Raw genomic sequence first — 16,634 nt, forward strand, 5'->3', positions numbered from 1 at the left:
GGGGGGGGGGGGTGAAGATTGAACCCAGTGTGTGGGTGGGGGAGAGAGAGATTGAACCCAGTGCGGGAACGGGGAGAGATTGAACCCAGTATGGAGGAGGGGATCAGATTGAACCCAGTATGGAGGAGGGGATCAGATTGAACCCAGTGCAGGGAAAGCCCAGCTTGGAGAAAGAAAGACGTAATTTGGAACTTTTAACTTTATTACCTATTTGCCACTTTTGCTGAGAACAACAGTAATGTTGAACTTTTAACTTATTTACTATATCTTCTACTTTTTAACCTAAGAGTTGGTATCTAGGTCCCCTGTACCTCAGATAGCACCATAAGTGGCTCACTGTGCTGCTGTACCCCTGGCTGGACTTGAGTACATCTGATAATAAAAGCTAATTCTAATTCCAAGACACACACACACACAAACACACACACACACACAGACTTGAGCTTACTTTTGAGGTGTCAAGGTGCCTGGAATGTGCAGCCAGAGGAGGTGGTTACAATAATAATGATTACAAGGCATCAAGGTCTACCCAATGTTATTGACATTTGCAGGTGAATGCAAAATGAGTTCAAATGGTAAATCCTGATGAAGGGCTTATTCCCAAAACATCAATTCTCCTGCTCCTCGGATGCTGCCTGACCTGCTGTGCTTTTCCAGCACCACACTCTTGACTGTGATCTCCAGCATCTGCAGTGCTCACTTTCTCTCAAATGGTAAATGGCATCTGAGCAGTTGTGAGCAGGACTGTGTTTTGCATTGCTGTTACCAGTGCCTTCGTTGATATCAGGTGGTCCATCCAGTTTCTTTCCTTTCTTGAGAATTTTGGAGCAACTGAGTGGCTTGTTAGGGCCATTTCAGAGGGCAGCATGGCGACTTAGTGGTTAACACTATAGCCTCACAGCACCAGGGACCTGGGTTTGATTCCAGCCTCGGGCAACTGTCAGTGTGCAGTTTGCACATTCTCCCCGTGTCTGTGTGGGTTTGCTCCACATGTTCCAGTTTCCTCCCACAGTACAAAGATATCGAGAATGTGGTGCTGGAAAAGTACAGCGAGTCAGGCAGCATCCAAGGAGCAGGAGAATTGATGTTTTGGGCATAAGCCCTTCATCAGGAATCAGGAAACACTCCAAAGATGCGCAGGTTAAGGTGGATTGACCATGCTGAATTGCTCATAATGTCCAGGGATGTGCAAGTTAGGTGGATTAGCCGTCGGAAATGCCATGTCAAAGAGTTAGAAAGACAGGGTAGGTGTGAGATGATCTTCACTGGATTGGTGCAGACTTGATGGCCTCTGTCTGCATTGCAGGGACTATATGATTCTCAGGTAGTTAAGGCTCCACCACATGGTTGCGAGTTGAATCACAACGAGTCATAGAGTCATAGAGATGTACAACATGGAAACAAACCCTTCGGTCCAACCCGTCCATGACGACCAGATATCCCAACCCAATCCAGTCCCACCTGCCAGCACCCGGCCCATATCCCTCCAAACCCTTCCTATTCATATACCCATCTAAATGCCTCTTAAATGTTGCAATTGTACCAGCCCCCACCACATCCTCTGGTCAGATGTTGTTCACTCAAGTGAATCAGGTGGATTTTTATGACATTGGATGCTGGTTTCATGGTCATCATTGGATTCTTAACTCCAGGTTTTATATTGAACTCGAGTTCCACCATCTGTTGTGGGGAGGATTCGTACCCAGACCCTGGGACAATATCTGAGTCACTAATCCATTGACACCATCACCTCGCCAGACTAAGACTGAACTTCTCTGAACACCAGCGTCCCAGGGACATCCACTGTCTGCAGAGATGTGCTGCCCGCTGGAACTGCTGATCGCAGGCTGCCAGTATCTGTCCAAATCATGTCCTCTGAATTATTTTGGACTCTGAAACCCTCCAGACATCTGCAGAATCTCCCGGTCAACCACCCACAATTAGCTGGGTCCTTGGCGGGTTGTTTGCCAGTTACATCAGCCTTGCCAGGTGGAAGCCGGCTCGCTGCACCCTGGTGCTGGGCAACATTGGACCCACATACATGGCAACCTGGGCACACCCAGCTTCATCAAACACACCTCCAACACCATCGCTGGTGTGGAAGTGCAAGGATATAGAGTCATGCAGCATAGAATCAGACCCTTCAGCCTTACCAGTCCATGCCAACCGTAATCCCAAACTAAGCTAGTCCCACCTGCCTGCATTTGGCCCATATCCCTCCAAACCTTTCTTACTCATGAACTTAGATGAATGTCTTTTAAATGTGTTAACTGTGCCCACATCCACCACTTCTTCAGAAAGTTCATTCCATGCACGAACCACTCTCTGTGTAAAAACAAATTGTCTCTCATGACTTTTCAAAATCTTTCTCCTCTCACCTTGAAAATAAAACCTCTAGTCTTGAAAACCCACCCTAAGGCAAAGACACCTGCCATTCACTTTATTTTTACCCCTAATGATTTTATAAACCTCTATTGAGGTCACCCCTCAACCTCCTGTACCCCAATGAAGAAGGTCCTGGCCTGTCCAGCCTCTCGTTATAACTCAAACCCTCCATTCTCGGTAACGTCCTGGTAAATCTCCTCTCAATCCTCTTCAGCTATAACAGGGTGACCCTATCAGAGTCAGGAAATGGTCTCTTATAGGTAAGGGGAAAACATTGCAGGCTATGAACTATCAGAGGAGATAAGGATGCCATCTCTGTAATGTGCAGAGTATAATCTTGAGTCACAAGCCTCTTGACAATGCAAACTTGCCTCTGAGTGAAAATATTCCACCTCGTCTCAGATGGAAATAGCTGAGCTCTTATTCGCTCTGCACATTAAAACCTAGCCCAGTATTCTTTCATATGCATGAATCTAAAATCCAGCAGGGCATGCCGGACAGCCACTCCGAAATCCAAATGGGAGCTCAGGAGAAACTTTACTCAGGGCAGTGAGAATGTGGAACGTGACAATTGTGTGACTGACTGTATAGTGCAGGTAAGGAATTCTAGTTGAGCACAGGGGAGAGGGGAATAGAAAAACATGCTGATACGATAAAATGAAGTTTGTGGAAGGTCTTAGAAGACGCTCATGTGGGCAGTAACTACCAGCATTGAGTCAGGGTCTATTTTAGGCTGGAAGGCAAGAGCACTGCCATAGGGTTAAATGAAGAAATAACCCCAACCCTAACTTTGAAGACATAAATGCTGATCTCTCCACCCCCACTTAACAATTCTCAATACTCTCTACAGTATCCCTTTATTCCTGATGAAGGGCTTTTGCCCAAAACGTCGATTTTGCTGCTCCTTGGATGCTGCCTGAACTGATGTGCACTTCCAGCACCACTCATCCAAAAAATGTATCCCTTCATTAGCTTCTTTACAGCAATCCATGAGACCATTCAGCCTATCCAGATCTGCCGCCATGTGGAATACTTTAAGAATAAGAAGGCTCAAAGGTAGAAGACAGAGGGTGGTGGTGGAGGGTTGTTTTTCAGACTGGAGGCCTGTGACCAGTGGAGTGCCACAAGGATCGGTGCTGGGTCCACTACTTTTTGTCATTTACAAAAATGATTTGGATGTGAGCATAAGAGGTATAGTTAGTAAGTTTGCAGTTGAAACCAAAATTGGTGGTGTAGTGGACTGCAAAGAAGGTTACCTCAGATTGCAACAGGATCTTGATCAGATGAGCCAATGGGCAGAGGATTGGCAGATGGAGTTTAATTTAGATAAATGTGAGGTGCCACATTTTGGGAAAGCACATCTTAGCAGAACTTATACAATTAATGGTAATGCCCAGGGAGTGTTGCTGAACAGAGACCTTGGAGTGCAGGTTCATAGCTCCTTGAAAGTGGAGTCGCAAGTAGATAGGATAGTGAAGAAGGCGTTTGGTATGCTTTCCTTTATTGGTCAGAAGTTGGAGTACAGGAGTTGGAGGTCATGTTGCGGTTGTACAGGACATTGGTTAGGCCACGTTTGGAATATTGCATGCAATTCTGGTCTCCTTCTTATTGGAAAGATGTTGTGGAACGTGAAAGGGTTCAGGAAAGATTTACAAGGATATTTCCAGGGTTGGAGGATTTGAGCTATAGGGGAGGTTGAACAGGCTGAGGCTGTTTTCCCTGGAGCATCGGAGGCTGAGGGGTGACCTTATAGAGGTTTACAAAATCATGAGGGGCATGGATAGGGTAAATAGACAAAGTCTTTTCCCTGGGGTCGGGGAGTCCAGAACTAGAGGGACATAGGTTTCGGGTGAGAGGGGAAAGATAGAAAAGAGACCTAAGGGGCAACGTTTTCACAAAGAGGGTGGTGTGTGTATGGAATGAGCTGCAAGAGGACATGGTGGAGGCTGGTACAATTGCAACATTTAGGAGGCATCTGGATGGGTATATGAATAGGAAGGGTTTAGAGGGATATGGGCCGGGTGCTGGCAGGTGGGACTAGATTGGGTTGGGATATCTGGTCAGCATGGATGAGTTGGCCTGAAGGGTCTGTTTCCATGCTGTACATCCCTATGACTCTAAGAAAAAAAAGATACAGCTTAAAAGAGAGTCCATCAGTTCTGAGCCAGCTCATCATCAACGATACCTGCGCCACCATCCCACCTCCACCGCCAACACTGGAACCAACCAACATTCATATCTCCACTCTTCAGGCGCCATCTTTCACTACTGCGCTGCTAGAGCTGTCCAACTCCATTTGACCTTTTCCACAGCTTTGTAAATTTCTTTGCAAACTATTTATCCACTCGTCTTTTAAAAATAATAATGAAAGAAGAAAACCTCGAGTTGAAATGGAATTTCACAAACAACAGGACATCACTAAACACCACAAAGCCAGTGGGATATTCTTGAAGTTTATTTAATGTTGAAATGCAGCCAATTTGTGCAAAACATGCTCGCACAATCAAATAATGACGAGGTAAATATTTTTGGAATATTGATTCATGGATAAATATTAGTCAAAGGGGATCTCCCCTTTGTCAAAATATTTGCAGTCGGATCCATGGCGTCCATCTTAGAGGTTAGAGGGTGTTCAGTTTAACTTTTCTTCTGAAGGATGGCACCTTTGATATTGCGGCACTCCCTCAGATCTTTACGCTCAAGTCCTGGTGTTGGACTTGAACCTTTAGTCCTGACAGTGATGCCTACTGGATCACCATGACTTACCTTTCTTCTCACAGTGGGACACTCCATGTTCTACAAATGCGTTTTATTTTACAAAAAAACTTACCAGTTCCTATGAAGTTTTGGCGACAATCTTAGATTGATGCCCAGAAGTTATAGCCCCACAGATTAGATAAAATAACTTACTCTGATCCATCTCATCAAAATTAGTGTAAGTGTGGGAGAAGCAGAGATTCTCATCACGTTGAAGAAGTATTGAGATGAGCACTTGTGATGCCAAGAAAGATAAAGCAATGGGAGACAGTGAGGTCTGAAGATGCTGGAGATCAGAGTTGAGAGTGTATTGCTGGAGAAGCACAGCAGGTCAGACAGCATCCGGGGAGCATAAAAATGCTGCCTGACCTGCTGTGCTTTTCCAGCAACACACTCGCAGATAAGGCAATGGGCCAGGTGCTGGAAAATGGGATTAAGATAATTGGGTGGTTGTTTTTGCCTGGCACAGACTTGATTGGCTGAAAGGCATGCATCAGATCTCTATCACTCTATGACGTCCACCACATCTACTCTGAAAGTCCATTGACCTTCTGCAAAGTTAGCCCAAATGTTCTTGTCCACTTTCTCCCCCTAGTCCCTCTTTGTCTCGACTCACAACAGTCCAAAGCTGTCCTAAATTCTTCATCCCGACAAAGAGTTCCGATCCTCCTCAAGATGTTCAGCGGAACTGTATGAACACACGACACTGTTGACATTTACCACAGAGCGAGAGGAGTTCTGCGGGGAGTTCTCTTCAAAGAGTTCAAGGGTCTTGCTTTTCATTTCCCAAGCAGGTTCAACACTGGGCACCGATTTCCAAAAAAAAGAGAAGCTGAAACGCTATGTTGAAGAGTAAAGCCAACAAAGAGAATGATGCCATTAACCTCATTTCACCCAGTGAATTGAAGAATGAGTACTATGGCAGCTTGGAAAGTGAGGAGGATGACACCTTCGTGGCAATGCAGGAGGTGGGTGCCATTTACTCAAGTTTTAATTAATCCACCAAAAGTCTACAGATTCCAGTCGCTGTGGCTTGGGGAAGAGAGGGTTTGAGAGGAGACCTGGTACGAGGCACTCAAAATCACGAGGGGTCTGAACACAATAGGTAGGGTCTCAAATGTCGGAGCATGGATTAAAGAGGCTGGCAAAGCAAAACAAAAGGAGCAAAAGGTTTTGCCACAGGACGGGGGGGCGGGTTAAAGTCTGGAATGTGCCTTTGATAGTCTGGCTGAGGCAGGTTCAATTGAGCCACTCTTCGTCAAAACTGTTCAGAAGAAGGGTCGCAGGATCCAAAACATTAACTCTGCTTTCTCTCCACAGATGCTACCAGATCTGCTGAGTTCCTCCAGCAATTTCTGTTTTTGTTTCTGGCTTGTAAGGCGAGTTTTGTAGCTGGTTAAGAATCAGCTCCTTTGTTCTGGGTCTGGAGTCACATATCAACCGGGCTGGGTAAGGATAGTAGATATCCTTCACGTAAAGGCGCAAGATGAGTTTTTATGAAGATTGATGATTATTTCATGGCAGATTTACATAGACCTAGCTTTGTTTTAATAAATAATTCAATTTCTGTCAATTATTGTGATGGTATTAGTCTAGGTATGTGGATAATTTGTGGGTAATTACATTATTTCTGCCCCACTGTCTCCTCATAGCTCAGTCTGTTTACAACTTTGACACTTTCAATCCTCCTTTGGGACCTCTCCTCGATTGTCCAGTTAGTTACATTATTAATGGATCTTTTCCAGCTAGAGAATGACCAAAATAGCTTTTCTTCCGATTCTGGCACTGCAACATATGGGACTCCCACTATTCGTGGCCTCCTTTTGATAAATGTGACTGATATATAAAATATTATGCCTATGTATTAATTTATATATAGGATTTAAATAATACTTTTTAAGAGTTAGGATTTTCAAATATAGGCATAAAGAGCTGATTATTCTTCTGAAGAGTTAAAAAAAAATAACTAATTGTGGCAGTCTTTCCAGAACAGTGACCCAGTTCAGCCAATATCCAGGAGTGTTAATAGAAGATTGCAATGTTTTTTTTAAATTCATGGGATGTCACTGTTGGGTCAGCACTTATTGTGCAACTCTACACGCCTTTGAGAAGGTGGTGGTGAGCTGTGACTGAGGTAAACATTGAAGGCCTTGAACTTTGGGTCAGGATAATCAAAAACCAACTTTATATTAGAAAACGTTTTATCTTTTCTTCACTAGATTAGAGGAGACCTGACAGGAAGCAGGAGAGTGTAGAGCAGTTCAGGAAAAGCAGAATTACCTCAGCAGAGAAGTTTACTTTGTGCAACTTCCAGATCAGAAGTGATAATTAGAAATCTGCAGGTTTTTAAAAACTGAGAAAGTCTAAGCTCTTAGTTTTGTGAGTATTCATCTGAGAAGACTTCACAATTCACAGAAAAGAATGAGGATGAATCATCTGCGTCAAATTTAAGATTGGATAGACAGAAGTAATTTTCCCAGTTTTTTTTATTCATTTATGGGATGTGGGCGTCACTGGCTGGACCAGCATTTATTGCCCATCCCTAGTTGCCCTTGAGAAGGTCATGATGAGTTACCTTCTTGAACTGCTGGAATATAGATACATCCACAAAGCCATTTGGGCGGGAGTTCCAGAATTTTGACCTAATGCCCCAGAAGGAACACCGAGGGAAATTACAGATGTTAGTGTCCCCATGTATCTGCTGCCTTTGACCTTCTAGATGCAACTGGTGGTGGGTTTGGAAGGTGCTGCCTCAGTGTGTTTCTCCACCGTGTCTTGTGGATTGTATACAATGCTGATGCTGAGCATTGGTGGTGGAGGGAGTGGATGTTTGTGGGTTTGAATCACTGTAAAAAGTGATGGTAATCAGGAGCAGATTGAAACTTTGTTTTCCTGGGTGTTTTAGTAACTTCTTTTCTCACTGTCTTCTGTAACTTGGTTTGGTTTGCTTTGCTTTTGTTTTATTGAGTTGTTAAATTAAGTCTGCAAAGAGCACCATGTTCACTAAAATTTAAAAACAGATCTGTTAGACCAGATTTCATCCTGGGATCTGGTTTAACATCAGATGGGATCATTCATCCTCCTATTTCTCATCCCTTAGTAACATGATCTAAAAACACGGTCTGCGTGTACATTGATGACAACCAGCTCTAGCTCACCATCAAACTCTCAACTCCTTTACTGCCTCTGATTTATCGCATGAATCTTGATAAGGTTCCTCAAACGAAGAATTAGGAAGACTGGAGTTGTTGGCCTCCATTCCTGATTCAAACTCTGTTTCGTAGCAACCACCTCTACCCCATTTCTGCTATGGGTGGCCATGTCTTTAGCTGCTTAGGGCTGAAGATCTGGGATATCTTCCCTACCTCCTGCTCTGTTTTAATCCTTTAACTCGTTCCTTAAAACGTACCTCTTTTTACAATTAGAATTCCTATAGTGTGGAAACAAGCCCTTTGGCCCAGTAAGTCCACACCAACCCTCTGAACAGTATCCCACCCAGACCCATTCCCCAACCCTATTACTCTTCTTTTCCCCCTGACGCATGCAGCTAATCTACACATCCCTGAACACTACGGGCAATTTAGCACGGCCACTCCACCTAACCTGCACATCTTTCGACTGTGGGAGGAAATCGGAACACCCGGAGGATACCCACGCAGACACGGGGACAATGTGCAAGCTCCATGCAGGCAGTCACCAGGGTCCCTCACACTGTGAGGCAATAGTGCTAACCACTAAGCCACCGTGCCGCCTCTGCGATCATGTTTTGTTTTGCCGTTTGTCCTACCATCCCCAGATGTGTCAAATATAATTTGTTCAAGTTCCTCAGGATGTCTTACTTTGTAATAAAGTTAAAAGTGCTATGTGAGTGCAGGTTATTGTTGATTTGGCCCACTCGCTTCTGGTTTCCCTTTCTTGTGCCTTGAACAATATTATTGACCACCTTTGCCCCTCCCTACGTGTTTTATGACAGCCCTCCAACTTATCAAGTTTGCCATCTTTCACTCTTTCTCTCTGTTCTATTCTTACTGACTTGAAGTTAAGAGTTATCCCAGCATTTCCTGCTCTAACTCACTTTCTTCCAGGACCAACAGCTTATATTTACTGTACTATACATACACAATAAAACATCCCCTTGGTGTTTCACATGATCTAACAGTGTTTGAAACCGAACCATATGAGAAGGTCAAATAGTAAAAGTTTGGTCAAAGAGGAAGGTTTGAGGAAAGTGGGATAGAGAGATGGAGGGGCTTGAGGAGAGAATTCTGGGGTTTGGGTCCTCATTAGTAGGAATGATGAGAGCACTGAGAATCCACAACCACCTAACGCAGTGACAGCGTGCCGAAAGCTAGTGCTTCCAATTAAACTTGTTGGACTAGAACTGGGTGTTGTGTGATTTTTAACTTTGTGCACCCCAGTCCAACACTGGCACCTTCAAATCATTGAGAATTGGGAATGTCCCAAAAGAGGCAGAGATACTTCGGAAGGCTGAAGGAGATCGTGAGGCAGCAAGAGGAGGTGGAGGGAGGGAGGAAGGGATTTGAAAATGTTTTACAACCAAGGTGATACTTAACCGGAACCCGGTGTAAGCCAGAGAGCGCACTGCTGATGGGGTGGATGGGATTTGCCGTGAGTTCAGCAGACAGCAGAGTCTTGGCTGGTCTCATTTTTATTTAGGATGGGGGTCAGCTACGAAGCTAGTGAGAAGTGTGCCAGTTTGAAGTTTAAATAAGCGTTCTCCTGCACTAACTCAGAGATTTTGTAACTCCTAAAAGCACATTTATTGCCGCGTTCCTCTACTTAGGTCAAAGATGAATTCATAGAGTTCACAGCAGACCCACAGGAAGAAGAAAAAATTAACTTTTTCAGTGATGGGAAGACCAGAATCGGTGAGTTTTGTTCATTTACTGCCAACTTGGTTTGGCAAGCTTTTTAGTTTTAGTTTTAACTTGGGAAGGGTTCACAATATCAGCACTAAAGGGTAAAGGGGATGATTGTAATGCACTGGGGCCATGGGTTTAAATCTCACCGTGACGATTGGTGGTGTTTACACTTGAGTCAATTGAAATGTACCATTTGAAGGTCGTACCTTTGATCGTTGTAAAGACCCATCTGGTTCACTAATGCCACTTTAGGGAAGAAAATCTACCATTCTTGGCTAGTCTGGCCTACATATCACTCCAGAGCCACAACAATACTTAACTGCCCTCTGAACTGCAGAGTAAAAGGGAATGGGCAATAATTGTGTTCGGGGCATCCCTGCTCGCGATGCTCACATCCCACAGAAGGATAAAGTAATAACGTTTGCATTGATCCGTGTTCAACACTGCTCTATTGAGTACTCTCTCAATTTTGGATTGACAAACCAGGGCAGGGCTTACAAAGTTAATGGTAGAGCCCTGGGGAATGTTAAATTCAACTAGGTAAAAACAATGACTGCAGATGCTGGAAACCAGGGTCTAGATTAGAGAGGTGCTAGAAAAGCACAGCAGTTCAGGCCGCATCCAAGGAGCTCCTTGGATGCTGCCTGAACTGCTGTGCTTTTCCAGCACCTCTCTACTCTAGACCCTGGGGAATGTTGTTGAACAGAGAGACCGAGTGGTGCAGGTACTTGGTTCCTTGAAAGAACCATCAGGGAAAGACAGCATGGTGAAGAAGGCATTTGGCACGCTTGCCTTCATGAGTCAGAGCATTGAGAAGTTGGGACGCCATGTTACAGCTGCACAGGACATTGGTGAGGCCAATTTTGGAATACTGCACACAGTTCTGGTCACCCTGCTATAGGAAGAATGTCATTAAACTGGAAAGGGTGCAGAAAGGATTCACAGGGATGTTACTGGGACTGTAAGGTTTGAATTATAAGGAAAGGTTGGATAGGCTGGGACATTTTTCCCAAGCATATAGGAGGTTGAGGGGGGACCTTTGAGAGAATAGATAAGATGAATAGCCACGGTCTTTCCCCAGGGTTGCGAAGTCCAAACTTGAGGTTTTGGACATAGGTTTAAAGAGAGGGGAACGATATAAAAGGGACCTCAGGGGCAACTTTTTCCACACAGAGGGTGGTGCGTGTATGAAATAAACTGCCAGAGGAAGTGGTAGGTGCAGGCGCAGTTACAATATTTAAAAGACATTTGGGCAGGTGCATGGATAGGAAAGGTTTAGAAGGATATAGGCCAAATGCAGGCAAATAGGACTAGTTTAGTTTGGGAAAGGTAATCGGCATGGACGAGTTGGACCAAAGGGTCTGTTTCTCTGCTGTATGATTCTATGACCAGGGTCAGAGAAAAGCTTCCTTTACTTTGGTTATGAGAATGCTCCTTAATTCCAGTCTAATGTAAAATGCTTCTGCTCCACTTTTGCAACAGTTATGTTTCCCATGTTGCTTGTGCCACGTGACGTTGACATGTTTCTGCGGTTTAGTGGTAGATTTTGAGCTAGCTGTAAACTGATTGATGCCACCAGCCTGAGAGCTGACATTTAGCTTCTGATTGAGCGAGTTGGATATTTCAGTCCCAACTTTTGCTGTTCAACCTGGAGGGTTCAGCGGAGACGATTTGAACATTGAACAAAACCTGGCAGGGAGACAGGAGAGATTAAAACACTTTTGTGTTCTTTGACATTGATTCCAGATTTTGTCCTTGTGTGGGAAGAGGAGCTACAGAAGCTGCCTGAGAGCGTGGGAGCAGAAAATGTGGACGGTGCTAGTGAAACACACCAGGAAGCGAAAGTAACCACAAAACTAGCCCAGGAGACGAGATGGAGAAATAAATTTCTAGATAACCTTGGGAGGAATGGCCTGCTCATGGAAATGGTAGGTTGGGATGGGGGGGGAGGGAATTGTTTGTGGGAGAAGGTAGGAAGGTCAGGAGAGAGTAGGTTTGTTAGAGAGCACAGATCAAGGAGCAGGGCATTGGGAGGGGACAGTATAGGAGTGGCGGGGGGGAAGGGTAGGTCATGCAAACATACAAATTAAGATCAGGGCCATTCAGCCCCTTTAAGCCTGCTATACCATTTGAAAGGTCATGGCTGATCTGGTTGTGGTCATGACACCGTTTTCCTGTTTCCTCATAATAATACTCTTTGACTCCGTTGTTTAGTCAAGAATAGCCTAAACCACAACATTATGGATCATTAATTATAGTTAAGGCAGAATTAGATAGATTCTTGGTAGGCGGGGAATGAAAGGTTATCGAGGACGGATGGAAATATGGAATTTGAAACACAAACAGATGTGTAATAATCTGGTACATCAGGGTAGTAGAACAGAAAGCAGAATATTGTGTTACAGTTACAGTGAAGGTGCAGTGAAAGATCAACTCTAATATATGAGACATCCATTCATAAGTCTGATAACAACAGGGAAGAAGCTGTTCTTAAATCTGTTTGTACGTGTATTCCAACATTTGTATCTTCTGTCCAATGGAAGAGTGTGGAAAAGTGTCTAACTTGGGTGGGAAGGCTCTTTGATTGTGTTGGCTGCTTTCCCGATGCAGCTGGGGTCAATGGAAGGAAGGCTGGTTTATGTGATGGACTGGGCTGCATTCACAGCTCTCTGTAATTTCTTGTAGCCTTCAGTTGCCATACCAATCTGTGATGCATCTGGACAAAACTTGGTCAGAGTCACTGTGGACATGCCAAATTCCCTTAGCCCCCTGGAGAAGTAGAGCCATTTGAATGGAGGCACACGTTTGAAGGGCTGAATGGCCTACTTCTCCTGCTAATTTGTTCATCTATAAAGGAACATGCTTGGCGCAGTTCACTTGGAACCCACTGGTGTTGTTATCTCAATAAATATATGGCCTTGCCTCTCCCTAAGCAAATCATCAGCTCGAGGGGATTATTCTCCACCTGGTTTTGCATATCTTGCCTATTTGCATGGTTTATGGAACAACAGAGCAAGAATTGCATGAGATATTTCAGAAGGTGAGTTGCTGTTCCCAGCAGGAGGTTTGTAAAAAGAATATTTCTGCTGCTTGGAGGAGCACCACCCAGTGCAGAGAGCGACTTGAGGATCAATGCTTTTATTTCTTTCTTCAGCATACAAAGAACACTATTAACAGGTACAGCGGGCTCAACGTAAACATCCATTCTAACATTGTTTAAACTTGCAGAGAGCATAATCTCTCCTTTTACACCCTGGTCCTTTAACCAGCTTGAATTTACTTGCTGCCACTTCACTAGTTCCCGTGATCAATTCACAAGGAACCTCATCATCTTTAATACATGCTGAGTTCAGTTTTGAAATTCCGGAGTTAACCATTTCTAAATTTTGTTTTAAGTTTATGTTCTCTGTCCCTTTTCCCTCTCTCCCCCAACTCTGCAGGGAATTCAGAGCTGTCAGCCCCTCGCCATTTCCTGATAGCCTGCCTAGACTACCCTTTCTCTACATACACTGAATGAGTGATGACTGCTGCCCCACATTGACAGCAGGGGGAGCTCTCTACTCCCATGCACTTGAACAGAAAGGTAGAGCCTCAGTTTAATATTGAAGACAAGATATATCAAGACAGCTGGTGGAATTTAAATTCAATTAATGAATAACTCTGGAATTGAAAACTAATCTGAGTTAATGTTGACCATTACACGGTCATCAATTGTCATAAAGACATATATCCCTGACTCACGGCTTTTCTTATCAGCCACCTTTACCTGATCTGGCCTTCATGTGACTTCAGACCCACACCATTGTGGTTGATTCTTAATTGTGTCCTGAAATAGCCTGGCGAGCCTTTCAGTTCAAGGGGAACTAGGAATGGGCAACAAATGTTGGCTTTGCCAGTTAGGCCCAGTTAGGATCAATTAAAAACAAACAATTTTCATCTGATAGCTGTCTCCATACTGCACAGAACAGCCAACCAGTTATGTGTTCAGCTCCTTTATGGGGACTTGTTTGTTTAAATTTGAGCTAGGCGGGGTGACTTTGACTGGTCAAGGCATTGCCCTGAGAAATGGACCACTGATGATCTTGTTGAGTTGAAACAGGTGCAGTACATCTTTCTATTTGCAAAGAACAGGACTTTTGTGATGATATTGTGGCTTTAAGAGGTGTGTTTTGTCCTGTTTTTCCTTTAAAGAGAGAGATTGGGGGAAACAGGTGTTGAGCAGATTGTGAGAAGATAAACACCTGTGAGGCCTTGTTTTTTTTAAAAGTTGGAACAATAGAAGCATCCTGAGTGATTGTGGTGAAGCTCTCACACATCCAGAATATTTAACTAATCTTTCAGCAGTTGTTGCTGGGTCTCAGCAGGGTTGGAAGGCAGTGAATCTCTCTCGACTGCAACACTCTCTGTCTCTGAGTTGTCTTTCAGAATTGTCTTTTGATTTTCTTTCCTCCTGGATTAGAGAACTGCATGTAAGACAATCTGTCCTCTGAATTTGCCATTTTGCCACCTGTGTGCTTATGGGATGTTACTATATTAGAACAGTTGCTGTTTAGTCGTAAAATAATCTATTATTCTGTTAAGTTTTCCTATAGAGTTGTTATTCAAAGTTCCTCTTTCTTTTGTTGTATTTTAACTCTAGTGATCAAATAAATTATGTTTTGCTTAATCTCGAGTAGTTTGGCCAATCAAATTTCATCTGGAATACAGCACCTCACATTTAGCTTCAAAATAAGAAAATGTTAGAGTCTAAGCTACCTTCTTAATATATTTTGAGGGGGTCTGATCTGGACCATAACACTATGTATTAATATAGGTAGCTTCTAGTACATGCAATTGAGTCACGCTGTGAACCCTGACTGACAATCCCAAATCAGCTGTCAGTGTAATTATTGACACACTCGGGATTATTTAGCAAACATTGTCCTATTATGGAATAACGCCTAAAGTTGGACACTGTTTGGGATTTTCAGGAATGGGCTAGTTGGGTACAGTCAGTTGCGAACAGCTGAAGAGAAAAGCTGTCTGGTACAATTTGCCCATCTTTGGCATTAAACAACCGAAGTTTATAACTAGCATCACACTGGCTCTGAATTCAGTTGAGAATGGTCGGCGTAGACCCCAGTGATAAAGAGATTAAAATGGGGGCATTCTCCAGAAGCCAGTACTGGAGGAGGACAAAGAGGATTGTGGAGATTGCTTGGTCATTGACTGGATTTATCTCCACAGCATGAGACACAGAATGAGAAGCACCGAATCCATTACATTTTGCTGAGCGTTCCATGGAAGATACTGTGTCTTTATGCTGAGGACATGAAGCTACGCGTCCCACTGCAGGTTGGTGAATTATCTGTGGACAGGCTCAATCTTTACTTACTTTAATTACCTTCAAGCCTAGTTTTGGTCCCAGTCTTTCCTGAAGACAGTAGGACTCATGTTGCTGAGCTTCACCTTCCTCCAGTATTTCCGGTTAAATTGAAAAAAGTTGTTTATCCAAAACCTGGCATGAATTGTTCTGGTCACAGAGTCAAAGAGCTGTGCAGCATGGAAACAGACCCTTCAGTCCAACTCGCCTATGCCGACTGGATATCCTAAATTAATTCAGTCTCGTTTGCCAGCATTTGGCCCATATCCCTCTAAACCCTTCCTTTTTATACCCATCCAGATGCCTTTTAAATGTTGTAATTGTACCAACCTCCACCACTTCCTCTGGCAGCTCGTTCCATACACACACCACCCTCTTGGAGAAAAAGTTGCCCCTTATGTCCCTTTTAAATCTTTCTCCTCTCACCTTAAACCTATGCCCTCTAATTTTGGACTGTACTACCCTGGGGAAAATACCTTGCCTATTTACCCTATCCATGGCCCTCATGCTTTTATAAACTTTTGAGGTCACCCCTCAGCCTTCAGCGCTCCAGGGAAAATAGCCTCAGCCTATTCAGCCTCTTCCTATAGCTCAAGTCCTTCAACCCTGGCAACATCTTTGTAAATCTTTTCTGAACCCTTTCAAGTTTCACAACATCCTTCCTATAGGAGGGAGACCAGAATGGAATGCAGTATTCCAAAAGTGGCCTAAACAATGTCTTGTACAGCTGCAGCATGACCTCCCAACTCCTGTACTCAATGCACTGACCGATAAAGGCAAGCATATGAAACATCTTCTTCACTATCCTATCTACCTGTGACTCTACTTTCAAGGAGCTATGAACCTGCACTCCAAGGTCTCTTTGTTCAGCAACACTCCCTAGGACCTTACCATTAAGTGTATAGGTCCTGCCCTGATTTTCCTTTGCAAAATGCAGCACCTCACACTTAGATAAATTAAACTCTGTCGCACCAAAGGAAATAGTTTCTTATTATCTACTGTATAAAATCCTTTAACCGTTGTAAACTTGATCACTCCTGAAGCTTCTATACTTAAGAGAATAGATTAGATTACAGTGTGGAAACAGGCCCTTCGGCCCAACAAGTCCACACCGCCCCACTGAAAACAACCCACCCATACCCCTACATTTACCCCTTACCTAACACTACAGGCAATATAGCATGGCCAATTCACCTAACCTGCACATCTTTGGACTGTGGGAGGAAACCCACGCAGACACGGGGAGA

The 16,634-nt window shown here is 43.9% G+C and overlaps 1 protein-coding gene across 1 annotated transcript in view; it reads left to right on the forward strand.

Moving 5' to 3' along the window:
• Positions 1 to 16,634, forward strand: part of LOC140478531 (anoctamin-7-like) — a 97,485-nt gene that overhangs the window by 17,768 nt on the left and 63,083 nt on the right. The window contains exons 2-5 of the mRNA XM_072571790.1: positions 5,937 to 6,110; positions 9,947 to 10,031; positions 11,772 to 11,953; positions 15,252 to 15,359. Coding sequence (XP_072427891.1) covers positions 5,985 to 6,110; positions 9,947 to 10,031; positions 11,772 to 11,953; positions 15,252 to 15,359 — 501 coding nt within the window. The 5' untranslated portion in view covers positions 5,937 to 5,984. The remainder of the gene's footprint in view (positions 1 to 5,936; positions 6,111 to 9,946; positions 10,032 to 11,771; positions 11,954 to 15,251; positions 15,360 to 16,634) is intronic.

This window comes from Chiloscyllium punctatum, chromosome 6 (genome assembly GCF_047496795.1).
Source record: "Chiloscyllium punctatum isolate Juve2018m chromosome 6, sChiPun1.3, whole genome shotgun sequence".
NCBI lineage: Eukaryota > Metazoa > Chordata > Chondrichthyes > Orectolobiformes > Hemiscylliidae > Chiloscyllium > Chiloscyllium punctatum.